The sequence below is a fragment of the Sebastes fasciatus genome, chromosome 13 (genome assembly GCF_043250625.1).
Source record: "Sebastes fasciatus isolate fSebFas1 chromosome 13, fSebFas1.pri, whole genome shotgun sequence".
NCBI lineage: Eukaryota > Metazoa > Chordata > Actinopteri > Perciformes > Sebastidae > Sebastes > Sebastes fasciatus.
The window spans coordinates 10,666,180-10,689,741 of record NC_133807.1 but is presented as its reverse complement, the minus strand read 5'-3'; the positions used below and the strand labels follow the sequence as shown (position 1 = coordinate 10,689,741).

At 37.2% G+C, this 23,562-nt stretch overlaps 3 protein-coding genes across 5 annotated transcripts; 2 read left to right on the top strand and 1 right to left on the bottom strand.

Annotated features, from left to right (window-relative positions):
• Positions 1 to 979: 979 nt before the first annotated feature.
• bud31 (BUD31 homolog) lies at positions 980 to 5,069 on the bottom strand. The gene is made up of 4 exons (XM_074655396.1): positions 4,852 to 5,069; positions 2,807 to 2,929; positions 2,226 to 2,392; positions 980 to 1,547 (listed from the first exon to the last, which is right to left on the bottom strand). Exons 1-4 carry the CDS (start codon positions 4,943 to 4,945, stop codon positions 1,497 to 1,499), a joined length of 435 nt encoding a protein of 144 aa, XP_074511497.1. The 5' UTR covers positions 4,946 to 5,069; the 3' UTR covers positions 980 to 1,496.
• A 2,021-nt stretch (positions 5,070 to 7,090) lies between these two features.
• On the top strand, positions 7,091 to 11,580 carry pdap1b (pdgfa associated protein 1b). 3 transcript variants are annotated; one of them, XR_012596595.1, is made up of 7 exons: positions 7,091 to 7,249; positions 7,837 to 7,928; positions 8,724 to 8,828; positions 9,026 to 9,147; positions 9,365 to 9,459; positions 9,573 to 9,724; positions 10,986 to 11,446. XR_012596595.1 is itself a non-coding variant. In XM_074655394.1 (6 exons), exons 1-6 carry the CDS (start codon positions 7,237 to 7,239, stop codon positions 11,039 to 11,041), a joined length of 540 nt encoding a protein of 179 aa, XP_074511495.1. In that variant the 5' UTR covers positions 7,092 to 7,236; the 3' UTR covers positions 11,042 to 11,580. The 3 variants fall into 3 exon arrangements, 2 of the variants coding, with proteins under 2 accessions (XP_074511495.1, XP_074511496.1); XM_074655394.1 differs by lacking the exon at positions 9,365 to 9,459 and having other exon boundaries at positions 7,092 to 7,249; positions 10,986 to 11,580; XM_074655395.1 differs by lacking the exons at positions 7,091 to 7,249; positions 9,365 to 9,459 and having other exon boundaries at positions 7,831 to 7,928; positions 8,724 to 8,886.
• Positions 11,581 to 12,873: 1,293 nt separating this feature from the next.
• On the top strand, positions 12,874 to 23,562 carry shmt1 (serine hydroxymethyltransferase 1 (soluble)). Its single transcript, XM_074655393.1, has 12 exons — positions 12,874 to 13,000; positions 13,950 to 14,078; positions 15,742 to 15,887; positions 15,995 to 16,110; positions 16,253 to 16,413; positions 18,181 to 18,262; positions 18,374 to 18,586; positions 18,734 to 18,847; positions 18,959 to 19,081; positions 19,749 to 19,865; positions 20,051 to 20,161; positions 22,354 to 23,562. The coding sequence occupies exons 2-12, from the start codon at positions 13,986 to 13,988 to the stop codon at positions 22,524 to 22,526; spliced, it is 1,449 nt and encodes a 482-aa protein (XP_074511494.1). The 5' UTR covers positions 12,874 to 13,000; positions 13,950 to 13,985; the 3' UTR covers positions 22,527 to 23,562.

The following is a 23,562-nucleotide window of genomic DNA, read 5'->3' as shown; positions in this document are numbered from 1 at the left end:
TTGAGTTATGGCTAAAAACGTGTTTTGTGAGGTGACTGTGACCTTTGACCACCAAATTCTAAGCAGTTCGTCCTCAAATCCGAGTGGATGTTTGTGCCAAATTTGAAGACATTTGCTCAAAGTGTTCCTGAGATAACACCTTCACAAGATTGGGATGGACGTAAGGTCACAGTAACCTTGACCTTTGACCCCCAAAATCCAATCAGTCCAAGTGGATGTTTGTGCAAAATTTTAAGAAATTCCTTCCTTGTGTTCTTGAGATATCGTGTTCATGGCCACGGCCACGGCCGTCACCAGCGCTGAGGCACAAAAACATAGAAGCAGGGTCAACGAGAGCGACTTGTTTCTTAACCTAGAATAGTGAACCATAATATTTAAGAAAAGGAGACGATGAGAGTAACGATTGAATTTGGGAATATTGATCTTGTTTTCCTCTGAAATTCAATGGAATTGTGCTTTTTTTTCATGAAGCCAAAGCTCAGACATACAAAGGCAAATATTTTAGTCAAAACATACCAATGTCATTATTTTAGCCTTTTCCCCAAACACCTAAATCTCATTTTATGATAAGGAACTGAGCATGCACAGAGGTCACCTTTCTGTATCAAAACAGATATACAGACACATAAATGAAAGATAGACATTTGACTTCATGCATAGTTAGAAACTACTCTTCAACCTTCTAGAGAGTTATGCTCTGGAAGGACTCGTCGGGATGATAATATGAGGGTGAACAAAATGCCAGCTAACCACGGTGCGGCCTAAATCTCACTGTATGATGTTTTTCTCACAATAAATCCCTTTACAATGGCAAAAATTAAGATAAATAACACATTTAAATGTCTAAGTTTGAATGCAACAGGCCAGTGCAAACAGAGTTTTATATAACAACCTCGTAACTCTACAGTCCATAATGGTCTTTTTTTTTAATTCATTAGAACTCCCACTTTACCTGCATCATAAAATAAAAAACAGCATGTAAATCAGAATTGTTTTATTTAAAATTACACTACAAGAACAATGATGAAGAAAAAGTTTTAAGGTTTAAAACAACATTTCCGAACAAAACTCACTCCCCTCCCAGCCCTTTTCAAATGAAATGAAAAGCATTAGATTTTAAAATGACCTTCACAGTGGGTTTGACTAGCAGGAATGATAGGTCTGATCCAGAAACGGCTAACCTCAACTTCCTACTTTGAGCATTTGGAGTTGAGGGCTTTAGTTAGGTTTATAAAAAAAAAAAAAAAACACAGAGGAAAAACAGATGTAATTAATAAAATATGGCCCCTCTCAGTGTATTCTCCTTTGCTCCCCTGTTTTCAAAAGTACCAAACACTGACCCCCCCTATAACTGAGGATGATGGTGAAGATATCAGTGATTTGTTTCTGACTGAAATGAAGACAAACGTTGCTTTGGGGTTATGATAATGCACAGATGGAAGCTGGGTGAGCCCTGTTGCCCAACGGAAAATAGACCGGATGTCCAAAAACTGCACTTAGCCAGAACATCCTCTGCATCCACAGTGGGTGCATTCAATGATCCTTCCCTGCAGAGAAGAAGAAAAAGAACAGCTTGATTCAGATCACAAAGACACACAGGGAAAGAACAGGCCATCTTATGAGCCATAATGTCACCATTTAGGAAGGTAACTGGATAACTGTCACTTTATTTAGGACAATTCCCATTTCTAAATCTTAAATCCTATTTCTTAAAATATTACTACAATAACTGGCACTCGCTGATGCTAGAGGTTTCTAACATTTAGAACCTGTTCAAATATTTGCAGTTGATTTTTATGTCTTGAAATGAAGGGATAATGCAAATTTAAATCATTCTGGTGAACATAGTATGCTCAACATAGTAACCATACATACTAAACATCAGCATTGTCATTGTGAACGTTAAGCGTGCTGATGGAAGTGTTTAGCTCATAGTTTTTTTTCCCTTGGGAGAGGGTTCCTCGTAGGTGTCGCACAAAGCATATCAATGATTAATGAACATCGACACAGTGACTAGTGAGCCCTGTGGCATCACTGTGGCATTACTTTATCACAAGTGTGTACTGTCTGCACTCATGTCGGTACAGACATCAGCAGGAATAATGTAAAACAGAGGGGGCAACCGTAGCCTTAACACATATTTAATACAATAAGCTCTCACTGGGATTGTTGATGATTAAAATAAACAACTTTAGTGAGAATCACAAAAATTCTGTCAGACTTACGACTTCCAGCTTGCTCTTGGGGACTCTGCAGATGCAGTTGGTTCCAAAGTTGGTGTCTCGGGTTTGGATGCAACGCAGGCAGCACAGGTTCTCGTAGCCCTGCTTCTTCCACTTTGCAATCAGGTTCTTGTCTGCATAGCCTTCTTTTATACAGTACTCATACAGCTCTGTCAGGAGAACACACAGAAAGACGAACACTGGTTTGGCATCTAGTATGATTCGTATAAACTATGATTGGGTTTCAAATGTTTGGTCATGTGCAAATACAAAAATAATACAAAAAAAGAAAATTGCTTCTTGCAGGGGGGCAAAAGCACTCAACGAACATCTTAAACAAAGTCTTAGGGACTCTTGAAATGTTCTCAAGCAATTGTTACTTATATATGGGGAAATGAGGAAGTCATAACAAACTTGTGCAAAGATAAAATGTTATTCAAACACGTTTCCTGAGATACCAAATATGTCATGCTGAAATTTAAGGAAGGATTATAAATGCTGAAGTAGACAGAAGAGGATAAGAAAAGAGGAAATGGGAAAACATTAGATGTGAAGTAGTTGGTGGAGGGGAAACTCGGTCTGACCTCTGCTGATGGCTTTCCTTTTGTAGAAGAGGTCGTAGATGTATCGACTCCGCTGATGATGCAGCCTGAAAATTGGCCAAAGGGACTCCACCTTCCGCTTTCCCTCGTGAGGCTCTGTTTCAGCTGGGACACAGAGGAAAATCAGGAAAGTTAGCTTTGGTAAGCAGGAATTAATATCAGTGGTGCACCTGCTTGGGTAATTAAAACGCTTCTCTGGGCCAGGTGGGAATAGCACTAAATATGTAATGCATACTATAGAATATATACATCTGCTACTATAACAGCCTCCACTCCTATGAGAATACTTAGGTGTTGGATGTGGTTAAGGTCAGCGCTCTGTGCTTCTGCTTGGGGGCATTTTCCCCAGCCTTCTACAAAAGGATTTCTTTAGTCGACTAAGATTTCTTTAGTCAATTAGTCGACTAATTGGTCGTTTTGGTCCTAGTCGATTAAGATTTCTTTAGTCGATTAAGATTTCTTTAGTCAATTAGTCGACTAATTGGTCGTTTTCGTCCTAGTCGATTAAGATTTCTTTAGTCAACTAAGATTTCTTTAGTCAACTAAGATTTCTTTAGTCAATTAGTCGTATAATCGGTCGTTTTGGTCCTAGTCTACTAAGATTTCTTTAGTCAATTAGTCGACTAATCGGTCGTCTTGGTCCTAGTCGACTAAGATTTCTTTAGTCAACTAAGATTTCTTTAGTCAATTAGTCGACTAATCGGTCGTTTTCGTCCTAGTCTACTAAGATTTCTTTAGTCAACTAAGATTTCTTTAGTCAATTAGTCGTATAATCGGTCGTTTTGGTCCTAGTCGACTAAGATTTCTTTAGTCTACTAAGATTTTTTTAGACAACTAAGATTTCTTTAGTCAATTAGTCGACTAATCGGTCGTTTTGGTCCTAGTCGACTAAGATTTCTTTAGTCAACTAAGATTTCTTTAGTCAATTAGTCGTATAATCGGTCGTTTTGGTCCTAGTCTACTAAGATTTTTTTAGACAACTAAGATTTCTTTAGTCAATTAGTCGACTAATCGGTCGTTTTGGTCCTAGTCGACTAAGATTTCTTTAGTCAACTAAGATTTCTTTAGTCAACTAAGATTTCTTTAGTCAATTAGTCGTATAATCGGTCGTTTTGGTCCTAGTCTACTAAGATTTCTTTAGTCAACTAAGATTTCTTTAGTCAATTAGTCGACTAATCGGTCGTTTTCGTCCTAGTCGACTAAGATTTCTTTAGTCAATTAGTCGTATAATCGGTCGTTTTGGTCCTAGTCTACTAAGATTTTTTTAGACAACTAAGATTTCTTTAGTCAATTAGTCGACTAATCGGTCGTTTTGGTCCTAGTCTACTAAGATTTCTTTAGTCGACTAAGATTTCTTTAGTCAACTAAGATTTCTTTAGTCAATTAGTCGTATAATCGGTCGTTTTGGTCCTAGTCGATTAAGATTTCTTTAGTCTACTAAGATTTCTTTAGTCAACTAAGATTTCTTTAGTCAATTAGTCGACTAATTGGTCGTTTTGGTCCTAGTCGACAAAGATTTCTTTAGTCGACTAAGATTTCTTTAGTCATTTAGTCGACTTATTGGTCGTTTTGGTCTTGAATTTCCCTCGGGACCAATAAAGTTACTATCTATCAAACTGTTACCACAAAGTTGGAAGCAGACTTCTGTCTTAAGTACAACTGTATACATTAGCATTAAGGTTTCCCTTAATTAGAGCTAAGTGGCAGAGCCCAGTTCAATGGAAAATGGAATCTAACGTCATATGATCACACATGTTGAGACATCTGGCCTATCAGAAGACAGAATCAACAATAGTATCTCACTGAACTAACCGCTTGACCTGTAGCTGTTCTTTTGATTCTTGACACCACCCAGCGTTAATCAGTTGTAAAATAAAACAAAACATAAAAAAGATCTATCAACATTGAGAGAGAAGTGGAGGTGAAGGCTGATGTTTCCCCTCACAGCCCGTGCTGTGTCTGCAGCTCGACGGCCAGGTGTTTGTGAGGAGCATCTGAACAACAGTAATAATCTTCTACCAGCTCACCTTCTCTCATCTTCTGATCCAGCTCGTCCAGAGTGGGCTCAATGAGCTCCCAGCCGTCTGGAGGAGGCTTCCGACTCCTCTTTACTTTCGGCATTTTGCTCTGTTTTATACAAAATACAGAACAAAAAGCTCTCCGTGTTTTCGTTTTGTATTGCGAACTCGTCTCAGGCGCTTCAATTTCACGTCACCAGGGGTCCATTTCTTCTTCTTCTTCTCTCAGTTTCTGGCGGATTGCAACCAGCTTTAAGCTGCATACCGCCTCCTACTGGACAAGAGTGTGTAGCATCATGTCAGCAAAATGTACAAACATGTATAGCAAAATGTACAAACATGTATAGCAAAATGTACAAACATGTATAGCAAAATGTACAAACATGTATAGCAAAATGTACAAACATGTATAGCAAAATGTACAAACAACATGGCTTATAGATCATTGCATTAAAGTAAAAGGACAAGGTGCATTCAGAACAAGAACAAATAAAATATGTAAAATTATACATGAAAATAATAATAAATTAAATGAAGGGCTATAGGGCTGTACCTGTAATTCATATTCTTCTATTGTGTTAAGAAGTTTAAATGCATTTTTGTTTTTCATGACTTTAAGGACTTTTATGTAAAAAAGAAACTCAGAATGAAACACATTAACCTATAGGTTTCACTTTCATATACTTAGATTTGTGCAAATAAAATTTTCCAAGAATGAGAATGTTCTTTGTTATTGTCCATGACAAGTCCATAAACAACATCATGTCATTTTACACATTACTGCTACTCTTAAATTCTACCCACCAATCCTGTGTCTCTTAAGAACATTAATAACATTAATAGAACATTAATAATATTATTAATAGTTGCCTTCCTGGTGCCTTCAACCCCCTCACCCTCTGTTCCCCATATCCCCATCAAATCCCAGTCCCATCCCTCCTCTCTGACTTGGTCCTGTAGTCTTTGTCTTTCAGCCTCATACTTTTTAAAATGAATTAGGATACGCTGCACATTTTCTTTAACACCACAATCCGCAAGTCTGAGTCTTGTTATGATGATTTCCTCCCTTCTGTTCCGTTCTTTATATTTCTTTGTTATGACCGACTTTTGTATTCTGAAATATCTCCTTCCTTTCTGGTCCTCCTCCCGTCTTTTCTGCCATATCTCCACTCCTTCCCTTTTAAAGGTCCCATATCGTGCTCATTTTCAGGTTCATGCTTGTATTTTGGGATTCTACAAGAACATGTTTACATGCTTTAATGTTCAAAAAAGACATTATTTTCCCCATACTGTCTGTCTGAATATACCTGTATTTACACTCTGTCTGAAATGCTCCGTTTTAATGCATTTCAATGGAATTGCGTTGCTAGGAAACAGCTTGGGTCCATGTTTACATCCTGTCAGCTGATGTCATTCGCATACACTGCAACAGGAAATAACCTGGGACACATTTAGAATGTTTACGTTTAAAACTGTGAAATGGTCTAAATATTGTATATTTGTGACATCACAAATGGACAGAAATCCTAACGGCTTGTTTCAAACGCACAGTTTCTGAATACGGGCTGTGTATTTATCTGTGGATTGAGCGTTTTGATACTTTCACAGTATATATATCACTTAAACCTGCTTTATAATAAAAAATGAAAATCTCCCTTTTTACAATATGGGACCTTTAATCACCGCTTTTCCTTCTCCTTTCCCAAGTAGAACTGGTACTGTTATTTCATTTTGCCGTGAACTTTTTGCTCGTTTATCTGCAAACTCATTCCCTTTCATCCCCTCGTGTGCTGGAACCCAACAGAATAATACATCTATACCTCTCATGCAGTCTTAGCAAGCTATAGTACAGTTATTATTATATATATTAGTTCTATTTCTCCTTCTCCTCCCTCAAGTGACGTCACCATGCCAAAATACACATACTCCATTTATCAGCATTTCTTCTATCTTCTCTTAAACTAACTATTTACGTTTATAGAAACATTTATTTAGATCAGTTAACACATGTTTTGCTTAAATAAAAAGCAAAGCAGGTGTCTTTCTGTCGTTCCTGGCATATTGCATCACTTTAGCACACTAGCATATTGCCTTAAGGTAAACAACATGATTTAGGTTGTTGAATTTAATCATTTACGCCATTTAGTCAAACAACTGTGCATTATATCGACACATCTACATCATTTAGTTTATAGCAGCAAATAAGTTTACTAAATGCTTGAAAAAAAAGCCTTGTATTGAAGATTTGTTGACAGGCAGATCCTTGGACTACTCAGGGTATTTGATACTCATCCCTGCAGCCAGCTGTCAGCTCGTACTGCTGTTTTGACACTTATGTTTTCTGTCACTGTTTAGTTGTTAGAGAGTTTTTTAATAAAGGATTCGTTTGTCAAAATGCCCAAAGGAGGTAAGAATCATCTTAAAACATGCTACATTGTGTTGACATCAGTTTTTGTAGATTTGTGAACCTGCTGTTAGCTTGGATGTATTAAAAGATCTGTCTGTTAGCTGCCCAACAACCGGCAGAGCTCCAGGCCACATGCTGCTCTTATTTACATATCTGTGTGTTGTTCATTAAACATTAAACAAGCACTGACAGCATGTTTATAAGCCGCACTGCTTCTGTTCACACCTGCCTGGCTGCTGTTCTTCACCCCTAGAATATTATATATAATATATATTATTATTATTATAATTATAATTATAATTATATTATATATATAATATAATATAATATATATATAATATAATTACATTATATATATATTATATAAATTATATATAATATATATATATTATAATTATATTATATTATATATATATATATTATATATATATTATATATATTATATTATATAACATATAATATAATATATATTATATATATATATATATATATATATATATATATATAATGTAATTATATTATATATATAGAATACCCCACTGTGTATGCAAATCTGTGTGTGATGTCATTTTTCATCATGGTTGCAGGTAGGAAAGGTGGCCACAAGGGTCGGGTGCGGCAGTACACCAGCCCTGATGAGATAGACGCCCAGATGAAGGCAGAGAAGGAAAGGAAAAAGGTTAGTGGAGTCAGTCTACATCCAAATACTGTTTGATTCATGTTCCACTCTGCAGTGGCAAAAAATACAACTAAGTACATTTACTCAAGTACTGTACTTAGAGCAGCAGGGGGCAGAATTGGTTCAAATATGATTAAAAAAAAGTTATTTTTATAAAACAGTCACTATATTCTGACAGTAGTGCATGAGACAGGTAATCTGAAAAAAGTCATGTGCCTCTGTATCCTCCAGTGCTCATAATGGCATCTGCAAGATTTCACAGAAAGGAGGAAACCAACCAATCAGAGCCGAGCTGGAGCCTGCCACCTTTGAGCAGCTGTCAATCACTCGCAATCTCCAATCAAACAGTCAAACTAGGCAGCGCTGATCAAATATTAATCAATATTCTGTTACTGTAATAACTATTTCTCGCCTCAAATGTTTTCAGAAACATCTTGTAGTGTACTGTTTAGATGTAAAATGAGAAAGTTTGTGACCCGGCTGCCATGTTGAGATCAGTTGAGGAAATATGGATCCTACACTTCCCAAAATGCAAATCAATAGCAACTTTACATTGGAAAGAGTAAACTATGTAACTGATCTTGATGTTTAACATTCCCGGAGTGCCCTCTAAGACTCTCATTAGCTCTCCACCAGTCAGAAGAGAGGACCTGATAGGTGAAAGCAGCTGACATGGTGTTTGAATGGAGTAAAAACCTGCATACATAGGTGGTGTAGGTATTCCCTGTTGTAACTTCATGTGTTTGACCTGATGCCTTGGTTTGATAACAGTCTCCTGTGTGTTGTGCGTAATAGCAAGAGCAGGAAGCAGAAGCGGCAGGGGGCGCAGCTCAGAATGACACGGCGGAGGAGAAGCCACCGGCATCAGGATCAGAAGACAGCGACGACGAAAACTCAGATGTACCGCCACACTGTTTCTGTCATTCGCTTGCTCTGTTACCAAACACACATTCATAAAGTATAATAATTTGTTATTAGTAATTTATGTGCACCTGTGAAGCACCTTGTAACTTTTTTTCAGCATGCATTATCATTGTTTGCTAATATATTCAAAGCATTCACTTCAATCTGTATGAGCTGTTGTGATGTGTTTGCAGAGGAGGAGAGCGGGCGTGGAGGGCTTGATAGAGATTGAGAACCCCAACAGAGCGGCTCAGAAGTCCAAGAAGGTGACGCAGATTGAGCTGGACGAGCCCAAGCAGTTATCAAGGAGAGAGAGGTGTGTGTTTGGTGTCACATCATATCAGTGCTAAATGGGAACTTCTTTTTAAACATATAGTATTAATTGAAAACATCTTAACGATAGAAGTTGCATGCCATGACAGTTGGAGCAGTGTGGAGCGCTGATGACCAGCTCTACTGTCTTGTACATTATGTGCTAGAAACGTGAAAGTGTTATGTGTTTAAATAAGCATATTATTTGCATATTTTGAAAGAGGTGTGACGGTGCTGCACAAGAGAATGACGGCACAGCGTCACATCCTACGGAAAGCCCTGCATGTACAACAATGCAACACTAAAAGGCTGATGGGTTGGTTTTGTTTATGTTTTATGTCTATAAATTCCCAGTTCCCCATGTTTGATAACGACTTTCCTTATCACACTTTGCCTCTCCTTGTCACACGCACACACACTCTGGCACAGAGAGGAGATCGAGAAGCAGAAAGCGAAGGAGCGCTACATGAAGATGCACTTGGCCGGGAAGACGGACCAGGCCAAAGCCGACCTCGCTCGCCTCGCCATTATCAAGAAACAGAGAGAAGATGCGGCAAAAAAGAAAGAAGCAGAGAAAAAAGGTACGCAAAACATTTAATAATGTAACTTTTATTATATAGTGATGATTGTATAATACAGAGTATAAATATTGACGGCCCTAAGCCAGGAAAACACTACACAATGTATTACCTAATGTGAACATGAAAGCTTGTCCTTATCTTGAAGAAACTGCAGTATTCTTCACAAAATAGAGCACGTCAGCATGGACTGTTGACATGTTATCTTGTGGTATGTGGGGGTTTGGCGTTCTCTTGTCTTCAAAATGAGGCTCAGAGCAGCAGGAGGAGGTAAAATGACATCACACGTACTTTATTTATCATTCCAACGACATTGATTGTGTGCCTCTCTACAAACAAATGCTTCAAAAGTTAGTCCTTAATATATAAATTATATAGTCTATATGAAATAGCTACATGGTAAAGCCTTTTATAAATATTTAAAATAATTATGATAAATAATAAATAGAATAAATATTTCCAGCTATACACTGATGTCACATGCCTGATAAACACAAATACAGAGTAATCAGATTACAACAATAGTTTGATTTAACCACACTGGCATGAGCTCCCATAAGCAGAATTATTGGGTGTAGGCACGCAGGAGTGGAACAAGGAATCTGAATGAATGAATGAATGAATGAATGAAGAAAATCCTGCACACTGCTGGGAAAGCACTACTTCCAGTTTATTTTAACCAACATTTGGGTTGCAAGTGGACATTACACATTATTCTACACCATTATAATTTTCTGAACTATATGCACTATTGTGTTCTGGAGTCCAGTTTGTTAATTTTGTAGTTTGTCGTAGTTTGTTTCAATCTTCAAATGATAGTCCCTCAAAATATTTCACATCAGATTTTCTAAGAAATTTCAGTTAGTATGTGCTTTTTTTTCCTATCAATTTAGATGACGTAATTGTGTATCGCAATATCTCGATATATGATTTAATCACGATATGATTCCATTGAAAGATGATAAGTTGTCATATTGAATTATCGCCTAGCCCCCCAAAAAAGCCACGAGAAGCCTGCTTTTGTTTACCTCTGTCTGAGATCGAAGCACCACATTTAAAAAAATGACTAGAGATTTCATGTGTGAAAACGGAAAACTTTGACAGGCATAGTAACAGTAACTAAGGGGGGGAGCGAGGCTTAGTGAACCGCCAGTTCAGAATATAGTTTTCCTTTCTACACAGAGAGTCAAATACACTGCCTCTGTATACCCGTCCATGCAGTGCGTCAAGCTGATTGTGTCTGTCTTTTATTTTCTGCTTACAGCAAAAGATGCAGCGGCAACAGCGGCGAGAGGAATAAACTCCCTCTCAATGAAATGATGCCGGGGCGTTTTTACATGTTCACGGACTGGCACAATATATATCTGACTATTTTTAAAAGAAGAGCTATGATGTCTACATTACATTGCATATGACCATTTTGGAAAATGGTTGTGGAGACACCAGTGGATAGGAGGATATTTATATTTTGGCATGGAATAATGGCCTCGTTGATCCCTCCAGGAAGTAAAGCTGCACTTGAGAATACACCGGTCTTCACGTACACTTGGAATGAACCCCTACTAAAAATATGATCTTGTACATGACATTAATAATGGTTTACTTGTCATTGTACAATTCTGACTTTGCTAACTGAGCTTTGCCACTATGTTTTTTGGGGGATCTTACATTGTATATAACTGACTCATGAAAATATTTCAGATTAATATGATGGAACCAGTACAATGTGTACATTTCTTTATTTCCCTGTGAGAAAACGACTGGTTTAGAGCAGGTTCTACCAGCCTCAGGTGCAAGAGTCCATGTTGCATCCACTGATATCAAAATGAGATGAGTCAATAAAGCAGATGTTTATTTTGGAATAGTAGAAGTTGAATGTGGCAGTGCAGAGGAAGCTTTGGAGCATAACTGATCAGTTAAATGAATAAATAAATAAAAATAAATTGTGGGTTAATCTGGCCCTAAAGAATTTAGGAACACTGAAGGTAAAGATGTTTAAATGAAGATGATGATGAACTTATCAAGTGTTAGATAGGAATATAGGGTAGGATTTAGTCTCTGGGCCAGTGTGTATAAAGTCTCAGAGGAACGTTTCGGTCTTAAGTGAATCAAAATTCTAAGAATTATGTAATTTTGCTCTATTTTTTTATGAAAAATAGGCATGTCCCACCCACACTCCCTATTCAACATGAAAAAGTTCATGACTTAGATGGATTCAACGTTAATACAATCAAATGTTTACGTCAATTTGATTTTTCCACATGTCACATATGTGACATAAAATTTTTCCAAAGTTCACATAAACCACATCTATATCAATTATGAAATTTGCAATATGTATCGGCCCAGTTGTGAAATTTGTTTGTTTATTTATTTTGCACAATTTAAGACTATACAACATAACAAAAAAATAAATGAATAATATAAAGTGCAGGAAGAGCCAAAAAAACACTGGGCATATCTGAAGCCTCCACCTAGAGACAAGATTAATATAAAGAAATAATATGACTACATAATAGTGATAACAAACAATTAGGACAAGATATATATAATAACAACAATAACAATAATATATCAAAAAAAGACAAGTGTGTGTGTGTTGCGTGGAAGTGTATGGTTAGTGTTTGTGAGGAGGATATGGATTTAAATATCTATAAAGACTTCTGGGTAATTGTAACCAAACAACATTGTGAGCGGGAAAAAATTAAAAACATAAAAACAGATACATGGACAAAATGGGGAAAAGCAAATACAAGAATTCTGGTGGATTGAATAATATGAATAATAAAACAAATGACAAAAAAAACCAAATCTAAATATATAAACTTGCTATCATATAAAATTTAATAGGACCTCCAGAGATTAATCTCACTTGAATAACATAAATGTTTACCTTATTACTACTTAATTAATATACATCCTTATTTCTATTTTTAAATAATTTTATGAATATTAATAATGTATTGTCAGTATGACTGGGAGAAAAATATAACATGTAGGACTTTCAGTTTTATTACCACAGCTTTATCCTACTTTATAACACTTTATTTTGATAATGTTACACATGGTGTTAGCTGTAATTCCAGTGTCGACCAGAGGGGGCGGTAATACACCTAATATGCTGAGTAAACATCCACCAGAAGAAGAAGGTGTGAGCTGATTGGTGTAAAGTTTGGCGGACTTTATCCTCCGTATAAATCAGTTCATTGTTCAGCCCCCGTGTTCGCTGTTCAGTCCTGTATTGGAGGAGACAGCAGCGGGAGTACATCCACTCTACTGGTGAGTTAACCCACTAGTTAATGTTTAACAGGTAAACACAATAGAAAGGTTTATTTTGGCAGGCAGTAACTTTCCCAAGAAGATTAACTCAGGTTAGAAATACATTTTTAGTAAGTTTAATCAAACGTTTCCTCCATTTACTCAGTCAGTCGAGCAGAGCAGATAAATAACGGTATCTAAAGTCTCTTTAATATGAAGCTGTTGAGCAGCATTTCGCAGATTAAAGACTGACCTGCAGTGACTTTCACCTTCTGTCATCAGGACAACCAGCCTCAGATAAAGACTTAACTGTAAACACAAGGGGAAACTTCATAGAGTAGGAAAGGTGTTATCTGAGTTACCTAATAACCTGTGTTATGGACAGTGTCTGCAGGTCATTTGTTTATCAGTCTGTGTGGTTCAAAGTTTAACTGGTGAGTTAGTTAGTATCACTGCTGCATGTGTCCTCCTTTGTCTGAGGCTTAGCACTGTGATAATGGATCTGTATGGGAGCAGCACTCACTGTATACCCATTCATCTACAATACTTTCTATAAAATGTTTTGTTTATTATATTTTTTATATATATATTTTTTTATAATATATTTTATTATAATTTTTTATTATATTCATTTTTTTTTATAATACTTATTATATTTTTGACACGTTAAACGAGGAAACAAATGATCACTGATTGGATCTTTTCATTATCATGCTATCATATATTTGTAAAATTAAAATCTGGCCTGTGGGGTGTTACATAGTTGTCCCAGCGTGACACAAATAATTCCAGTTTATGGTTAACATATGCTGTTTTCCTCTCCATTTGTAAATGTCCATTGTGAACTCCATCCATGTATTCAGAGTTGTCTATTCAACTTTTCAATAAAAACAGATTTTGTCTCACTTGGACATTGTTTTTATGTCTTTATGATTCATATCTCTAAATGAAGAATTATCTTCCTCTTTAGATTTCCACTTAGTGTGACCAGAGAAACCGAGAAACCATGTCTTTAACAAATGGCCACAATGTGAACAAGGAAACATGGGATTCACACAACAAGATGATGCTGGAGCCTCTGTCCGTCAACGACTCGGAGGTTTGTGCTCACTGGATTTTAACAATAGAAGGTCTTATTTACGCCCATGTTGTGGTGATTCAGTGGGATCAGCAGTACTAATGGCCCTCTCAAGAAATGCTTACATTTTTTAGTTATTCTTTGGATGGGGTTGGTGTAAACATTGTAATTTTTCACAGCTGCAACTAAAAATTATTTTCATGATTGTTTAGTCCAATTATTATACATTTTGTTCACTAAAGAACTTGTATGACAAATTGTTATTGTCTCCTGAACATGGCTGGAAATTAACACTTTTACCAAAGTGTCCCGCAACTGTCCTGAAGTCTACTTTCAACTGTCCCAGACTTGACAACCAATGTCCCAAATTGAAGTTATTTTTTTGCATTCTACATAATAAATATAGTTTTATTGTAAACTATGCAAGTTTACTCTCAACACCTCATTGACCCACTCTGGTCTTCCATGGAAGTTCTGCTAGTTGTTCCCTGCACTTATACCTGAAAAAACATTGAAATCACAACTCAACGTATCAATAATCTTTCCATTTTATTCTAAATTGTGAAGCTGTTTTGTAAAGTCTGCTTAAATATGAGCCCTATAAAATAATAATCTATCATCCTGCCGACGTTTAATAATGATGACTGAGATATCACCGCGATTATAGTTTGCATGTGATAAATTAATGGTAGAAACTGAATTTGAGTCATTTATATTTGAATTTGAATTGCTCAACTTGAATAATTGCATTGAAAACTGAATCTGAATAGCATAATTTTAAATAGAATTTATTAGTTATGTAATATTATGAAATTTAATTCAGTTGCCATAACCTCTTAACAGCGCATTACAATTTACGTGCCGCCACCACATAAAAGACTTTAGGTTTAGGCAACAAAACTACTCGGTTAAGTTTAGGAAAGAAAAAGTCATGGTTTGGGTTCAAATAAGTATGTTTATTAAGTAACTTAACTTTTGTAGTCAACATAATTTAAAATAAGTCAACATTGACTTTTGGTTTCACACGTACACGAATACACTGGTCTCCTGGGTGACCCGTCCGTCTATCCACCACCCAACCTCCTTCCTACGCGGACTTTGATTAAAGCGTATTTCTGTTGAACCTGGGAATTTGTGTGTCCACCATGTCAAAAAGGACCCTAGTTGACTTTCCACTGACATTGTTTCCGCGGTGTTGACACATAATTTTAACACTGCGTGCCACCACCAGGTAATGGGCTGTTAAGAGGTCGTGGTCATTTCAGGTATTTCCGTGAGATCAGGCTGGTCTAAACTGTGTACCAGCAGCAGCAGGATGTTTGCTGAGCAAACTTTGAAACTTTACAGGTCAGACCCAGTGCTGCCGCTGTGAACCCTGGAGCTAGGCAGGAAGTTTGCTGATATGAGCAAACTGGATCTAACCTGTGTAACGGCAACAACAGAAAGTTTACTCGGCAAACATTTAATGTTTGCTTTTCTAAAATGTTCCTGTTTCATCAACGTCATAACTTTACAGTCCATTCCGATTAATCTGTTTAAACAATTAGTTGTTTGGGCTATAAAATGTCAGAAAATTGTGAAAATGTCGATCAGTGTTTCCCAAAGTCAAAATTGTGATCACGATTAATATGGGATTAATTGTGCAGCCCTAGCTTGAACAATACAATGTTTGTTTGTGTTTTAGGTGTTCTCCATTATAAAAAAAGAGAAACACAGGCAGACGTACGGTCTGGAGCTGATAGCGTCGGAGAACTTTGCCAGCAGAGCCGTTCTAGAGGCTCTGGGTTCCTGCATGAACAACAAATACTCAGAGGGATATCCCGGTCAGAGGTACCACAATTAATCAAATAATTAAAAAATGTATAAATGGTGTATTCTGCGTTCTCCTACCTATCTAATAACTAATAAGTAATAATCATTATGATCCATGTGTTCAGGTACTATGGTGGTACGGAGCATGTTGATGAGCTGGAGAGACTCTGTCAGAAGAGAGCACTAGTGACCTATGGTCTGGACTCAGACAAATGGGGCGTCAACGTGCAGCCATACTCAGGTATCAAATAGTGATTAAACCTATAAAACTATTTTAATGTTTTGTGTAGAGCCTGATTAATGTGATGCAGTATTTAGACATTCAAACTCCTCCTCTGTACTCCTTGTTTTTTGTCATATTTTTGTTTATGCTTCCCTGTCAGGTTCCCCTGCTAACTTTGCAATCTACACGGCCGTTGTGGAGCCCCATGGCAGGATCATGGGGCTGGACCTTCCTGATGGAGGTCACCTGACACACGGCTTCATGACTGAGAAGAAGAAAATTTCAGCAACGTCCATCTTCTTTGAGTCCATGCCATATAAGGTACAAAACAATCACATATATTTGTCAACACAGTGTTAAATTTGGCAGCTATTTTAGATTTAGTCTTAAAACAAAATGCTTATTACTTTAAGTCACATTTTAGTAATTTTCATCCTTCATAGTTTGTCTAGTTTTAGTTGACGAAAACTCAAAACATTTTTGTCCAGTTTTAGTCACCAAAAAGTCATTTGATTTTAGTCAAAATGTTTCCTCTCTTAATTTTGTCATTTGATTTTATTATTTAATCTTAGTCCTGTTTAGTCATCAGATTATATTGAACATTTCTGTAATTGTAGTCAATCTTATTTCACATAAAACTTTATCTCAATATCTGATGAAAAACAGGTTAAATGATTAAGAATGCAGCTTTGCAGTTAATTTGAGTCCTTCTGACTGCTCATTAGTGATGCGCGGTTCAATCGCGCATCACTAAAAGAGAGATTCTGGTAAAGTTTTTATGTTTTTAAACTACATTTTAGTCTCCCCTTTTTTCGTCAACGATATCGCATGTTTGATATCGTCACCGATGGTGTTTAATGACGTCGGTGCCGTCTCGTCATCGTCTCGTCTTAGTCATGGAAAAAAAGGTCGTTGATGAACATATTTCATCATAATTTTCGTTAACTAAATTAACACTGACACACACTCATCCAGGAAGTCTTAAAGAGATGGGTACAAATTTCTCAAAGATGTGAACAATAACTGTACACTATGTAATATAGCATATACTGTAATAATTGTTAGATAAATAAGAATTGTGGCACAATGGTCCCATTGTGGAGGTAGTAGTAGTAACGGCATAGATTGAGAATATGTACAGTTAAATCATGACTGTGAGCATCACCAAATCCTTTATCTATGATAAGTGTTTGAGTATAAATCAAACCAGGAGTTTGTCTTAATTTCTTCATTCTAGCTTAAAAAGTGTCTTTCTGAAACACATGTTAAGTGTGGAGTAGTTACTTCTTGTTTATTGAGTCCTGGACCAAGTTGAACAAGATTAGTCCTCATTAGTGCAGGTATGTGCACATGGCATTGGCCTGCAGCTCCTCGTGAGAGCTGGAAATGAGAACAAAAGGCTCATAATTTGACACAATTGGGGAGTAAAAACAGTGGAAACAAAAAAAAATTTATCAAATCTTTACAAATTTGAAACAAAAAACCTCGTAGTAATCCAATCCATGTCTCCTGTAGGCAACTTTACTTTATCATTTCACCCATCACCAGTTCAGTGTGAACATTATATCTGATGTGTTGAAATACAATGTAATCCAGACAACATTACGTTTCTTAAAAATATAGATTTGGCTAATTTAAATGGTGTTGCATATGAATATAATAACGGGGGAAAAAGGTTGGAATATCACTTGGAGAAATGGCAATTAATGAACCTTACTGGTCATGCTTTATTACTGTATTATAATTGGATTCCAGATTAGCTTTCCCACGATATTGAGCAAGTACATAGCAAGTTGATGATTGCGATTTTTATTTGACACTATGCATCCAAAATCTGTTGTTGGCGGATTAAAGCACAAATGAGGGGGTGGGGGGGAATATGTGTATAGAATCAATAAAATCAGATGTTAGTTCAAAGCACAGTGTGTAAAAAATTAATAAAGATGTTTTTACTCAATGTGTTTTCAGGTTGTTTCAGTCTAATGGGCTCACAATCCTAAAGTACAATCCTTTTTAAATATCGCTGTGTTCTTATGTTCATTATATCAGCTGTTTTGGTATATTAATGACATGTTCTTCTGTTTTCAGGTGAATCAAGAAACTGGCTACATTGACTATGACAAACTGCAAGAAAACGCTCGGCTGTTCCACCCCAGACTCATCATTGCAGGTACTTATTTTACTCTCACACATTTAAAACAAATCAGTGAAATGATGAGGAGTGAATATCCAAAGAACCTGAAAAAAATCACATTCACCTCTGCGTCTTTTTCTTCTCCAGGAACGAGCTGCTATTCCCGCAACCTAGAGTACGGCCGCCTGAAGCAGATCGCTAATGAGAATGGTGCATATTTGATGGGAGACATGGCTCACATCAGTGGATTGGTGGCTGCTGGAGTGGTGCCCTCACCCTTTGACTACTGTGACATCGTTTCCACGACAACACACAAGACGCTGCGTGGCTGCCGCGCTGGACTCATCTTCTACAGGAAAGGTAGAAATGGAACATGATGCTTCTGCCAAAACAAACCATTTGCTTTGTTTATCAATGCTCTTTTTTCTATATTTGTACTCTGTGGTTTCTCTACCTTTTTATTTTTTTAATTTTTCTTCCCTCCGTCTCTTTATTTCCCTCCTCCAGGTGTGCGGAGTGTCGATGCCAAGGGGAAGGAGACTCTGTATAACTTGGAGTCTTTAATCAATCAGGCTGTGTTTCCAGGGCTGCAGGGAGGACCACACAACCACGCTATTGCAGGTACACATCATCATTTTTCTCCCTTTTTGATTTTGTCCTCTCAGTTTCATCTTGATTGCCATTCAAGTACGTCAGCATCTATCTCATTTAGGTCATGTTTTTCACTGGCAGGTGTTGCTGTAGCTCTCAAACAAGCCATGACGGCGGAGTTCAAGGCCTACCAGCTACAGGTTCTTGCTAACTGCAAAGCTCTATCCAGTGCCCTTATTGACCACGGCTACAAGATTGTCACTGGTACGTGCCACGGTGCCACTCTACAAACACACATTGACATGAAACGTATCTAGAATATCAGTTGCCTTTGTAGAGAAGCAAATTGCATTTACCACAAAGAAAATGATGACAAGAACTGATTAAACTTGCCTTTCATTTCCTCCTTAATTTGAGGCATTTTGAGTATAATTCAGTGAATAATGTAAATTGAGTTAGTATGGCATCTTGAATGCGTTTGTTAAATCCCTCTGTGCTGTTCAGACAAAAAGCACACTCTGATCTATTTGATATTTCTCGAGTGGTCTACGAGGGCCGACTGATCGTGTCTGCACTCGTAATCAAAAGATAATTTTCCTCATCATGCACCATGTTTTTCATAATTAAAAGATGTCGACCGTAGATAGTTTTCTTCTAATTACAAGATGCCATGTCATAAAAATAATTAGAAAATGTTTTTCTATCTTCAGTGAATATACAGTACACTTCTTTAGGGTTGAAAATGCCAACGTCACATTAACTTAAACATCCATATATCCCCCAAAAAAGGGTGATGACATACCATGCTTGATGTCTGTGTTTTCTTTTACTGATGGTATATGAAAAGGGGCCTCAATAGCAGATTTCCGATAGCAGTTAATAGCTTCATAGTCTTATGTAGTTCTAATATTCTTTTTCTCTTCCTGTGTAGGCGGCTCCGACAACCATCTGATCCTGCTGGACTTGCGCAACAAAGGAAGTGATGGAGGACGAGCTGAGAAAGTTTTGGAAGCCTGTGCTATTGCTTGTAATAAGAACACCTGTCCAGGTATAGTGTGTGTGTGTGTTTTAGCACTGATATGATATTATACATGCAGTTTTGTTTGCACCTAGTGTGAGTAATCTTGAGGCAAAAGTAGTCTATCCCTTTTCTCTGTGAATGTATGTTTGGATGTAGCCCTCTTCCCTACAGAGTGCCATTCTTAACATTTTCACATACATGTGTTTGTGTAGGGGATAAGAGTGCTCTGCGCCCGAGTGGTCTGAGGCTCGGCTCTCCAGCTCTGACCTCCAGAGGCATGATGGATGAGGACTTCAAGAAGGTTGCCGAGTTCATTCACAGAGGTAATCTTTTAAAGGCCTCGTATTAATGAATTAATACTTTTTTTTAAAATTTATTTCTGATTTATGACTAGAAAAACCTTAATCTTCAGGTTCCCAGCTTTCAGATGATGTACACCACTTCTATGTGACATCTACTGTTGACCTGCTATCTGCACCCTGACCCCCCTTAAAAAGATGTGAAAAATGCATCAATGGTAAAGAGGGGTGGAGTGGAAGAGGTTAAAAAAAAGAAGCTATAATTGACAAGATATTCTCTGAGAAATATGTTTGAACTGAGGTGACCAGACCACTGAGGGGGTGTCAAGGTATTAGATTATTGGTGTTTTAAGTCATACTCCACCCTAAAATCTATCCTTTGAGTATCAAACACTCCCTTATGTGCAGCTGACCGAAGTTAACACCCTGTATGGAGCTAATTTCCTGCCAAAACTAAACAAACACACCAAACCTGTTTTACAAATGCTCTATGATTCACTAACAAACAGTGTGGTTTGCAAATATAAAACATCTTAAACAAACTAAGGCATTTCGTTTTGCAAATACAAAACATACCACTCAAACAAATACACATCATACTGTATTTCTAATGCTTCAGAAACAAATATGTCCTACAAGTACAAAAACATATATCCTACAAAAAGCAGAAACTACCGCCAAGTTACATGTCAACAAACACTATAATGCGGGCTGCAGAATAAAGTAGTGCTTTCAGCGTTTATTTTCTTGGCGACCCTGTCTTTGAACGGTCTGAATGAGACAGCAGAGGAGGAGCGACAGGTGATCAGAGGACGGGAGAGGACGGGAGATGGAGAGACGGACAGCTGCAGCTGGACTCGGTGCCTGTCGGAGGGCTCTTTCAGTGTCACTAGCCAGCGCTGCAGTAACGTTACTGATCTCCGATTCAGCGTCACTTTCTGAAATGCACGGTTTTGTCCTTGGTTTTAACATGTAAAACTAATTTTACATCCAGGAACAATACAATTGTGTCCCTCCTTTTGTTTTCTTCTGCCCTGTGGCGCCTCAGTCTCCACCTTTTACTGTCTCTACCATTGTATTGTATTTGTACCTTTATATTGCCCAATAGTGCCACCTGCTGTTGTGGAGGGCAAACTACTCTGAATAATTTGTTGTCCTTATTTCATGGGCTGTTTTGGGATTTATACATTATTATTATTATACTTATACATACTCTTTATATAAGAGAAAAAAAATAAGCATTCAAATAGTGATTTGGAGGACAAATACCATGTCAACGGTCGAAGCTCAGAAGCATTTGGGTCAGCCCTACCAGTAAGACATATTTGATTATGAAGTAGCAATATGATGTGTATGGGGTGCCCTGGTAGCTCACCTAGTAGAGCGGGTGTCCCATGTACCAAGGCTGAGTCCTTATTGCAGTGACCCGGGGTTCGAATCCAATTGCTGCATGTCATACCCTCTCTCTCTCCCCCTTTCACAACTATTACTGTCTCTATCCAATAAAGGCAAAATGGCCCAAAAAAAAAAAGAAATATGATGTGTATTTGTTTGATAGGTATGTTTTGTATTTGCAAAACAAAATGCATTAGTTTGTTAATGTTGTTTTTGTATTTGCAAGCCACACTGTGTTTGTTAGTGAATCGTAGAGCATTTGTAAAACAGATTTTGTTTTTTTTGTCAGGCTTTGTCAGGAAATTAGCTCCATTCACCCTGTAAAACCACAAATTATCATTTTTACATTTTCTTTTGTACGGATTAAACTAACGAGATATAAAGGGTTAATTAAGAAGAAGTGCTGCTAGCCAGATTTGATACTAGCCATTCCATTACTTTTAAATTGTCTAATATTAAAGTTGGTTTTACATAAAAACATAAGAGAAGTCAACTACAACTTAAGTAATAAAAAAAAAAAAAAAAAAGTCCAGTCACCAAGCTTAAATTTCTGTGGTACCTACTGCTAAAGATTTCCCTTGAAGAAATTGTCATATTGTACAGTTTTGATCAGTTCACCGTGACATTCTGGCGGTGTTTTGTTCAGATGAAGCGATGTGAGTTTGTTACAGTTCTGATTCAAGCCTCTGATTAGCCTCTTCTCCGTAGCTCAGGCAACTGAGGCTGTCGTAACATGTAGAGCCATCCACTCAAACAAAATATGGTTACACATAAATGAAATTGCAATCTGAAAGCCCTCCCTGCTCTCCTTCCTCCCGCAGGTATTGCGCTGACCTTGGAGCTGCAGAGAAGCCTGGATCCCAAAGCCACTCTGAAGGAGTTCCTTCAGGCGCTGGCCCAGGGGGAGAAGTTCCAGCAGCGGGTATCAGAAATCAGGGCAGAGGTGGAGGGTTTCGCTGGTCAGTTCCCCATGCCTGGCCTACCTGAGCTGTAGAGGGCAGCAGTTCAGACATTAATCACACTGGACTGATGATTATAACAAATGTTATAATGCCAAATTTTGGTGGTGTGTTGTGTGTATATTATTTAAGTGTACACCTCTTAATTCTGTCACTGCTCAAATCAAGACACTTCCTCATTACCTCACAACAGATCAGTTTTAGCAGATTGTTTTTAACAGATTTGTTTTAATAGAAAGATTTGCAGACTTCATTGTCAAATTATCCAGTGTTGCTATGAGCCTTTGCGGTTTTAAATGTGTTTCGTTTTCCAATGTAGCTTTGGTCTCGGTTGTTCCGATCACATTTCAGCTTTAATCTTGTCCGAAATCATTTCTTTTGTATTGAAATTACAAAGTTTTCTTACACTGTACTGCAGATTGAATCACAAAGCATGACTACTACTTTAATACATGAGCATTCTATATCATTATACTGTATATATATACAGTATAATAAATGGAAAAAAACACAATTGTTGCAATTAAAGACTCCATAATGAATGAAACAACAGCTATTGTGTATGAGCTTTCAATTTAACTGCAAACTGGTGCAGACTCCTTTTAAACCAAAACCTCTGCAAACATCATACCTCATATTATTTGGTGAAATTAACAATGTCAGCAGGATCACTGTCTGAAATGCATTCCTCTGTAAAGTTGCACCCTGAGGTGTTAAATGAGGAAGACTGAATGTTATATTAAAAGAAACACATTATTTATCCCCACTCTGAATCTTCTGGACCTGATATCAATTCAAATCAGATAGTGCGGTAGGTAAAACAATAGCATATGTGCATGCTGTCATATTGAAAATAATATATATCAGATAACCGTATTCTCTACATAATGGGATCAGTAATTTGTTATCTTGAGAAAGCAACCTGTTTTCCAAATGAGTAATTGACATAAATTCCATAGATGGCTGGATAAAATCAAATTATTGCAGCCACAGATGTTCTCTGCTTCTGCACAACTCCAATGAAATCGTTTTGCTATAAGAATAAATATGATGAAAAATCATTGCATAATG

Excerpts from the sequence above, each read along its gene's own strand:
- shmt1 (XM_074655393.1), top strand. The coding sequence starts at position 13,986 with ATGTCTTTAACAAATGGCCACAATGTGAACAAGGAAACATGGGATTCA. Across the intron at positions 14,079-15,741 it reads TGTCCGTCAACGACTCGGAG|GTGTTCTCCATTATAAAAAA; the intron begins GTTTGTGCTCAC and ends TTTGTGTTTTAG. Across the intron at positions 18,263-18,373 it reads CCCCAGACTCATCATTGCAG|GAACGAGCTGCTATTCCCGC; the intron begins GTACTTATTTTA and ends TTTCTTCTCCAG.
- bud31 (XM_074655396.1), bottom strand. The coding sequence starts at position 4,945 with ATGCCGAAAGTAAAGAGGAGTCGGAAGCCTCCTCCAGACGGCTGGGAG. Across the intron at positions 2,930-4,851 it reads GGATCAGAAGATGAGAGAAG|CTGAAACAGAGCCTCACGAG; the intron begins GTGAGCTGGTAG and ends TCTGTGTCCCAG. Across the intron at positions 1,548-2,225 it reads CCAAGAGCAAGCTGGAAGTC|GGAAGGATCATTGAATGCAC; the intron begins GTAAGTCTGACA and ends TCTTCTCTGCAG.
- pdap1b (XM_074655394.1), top strand. Across the intron at positions 8,829-9,025 it reads GCGACGACGAAAACTCAGAT|AGGAGGAGAGCGGGCGTGGA; the intron begins GTACCGCCACAC and ends ATGTGTTTGCAG. Across the intron at positions 9,725-10,985 it reads GAAAGAAGCAGAGAAAAAAG|CAAAAGATGCAGCGGCAACA; the intron begins GTACGCAAAACA and ends TTCTGCTTACAG.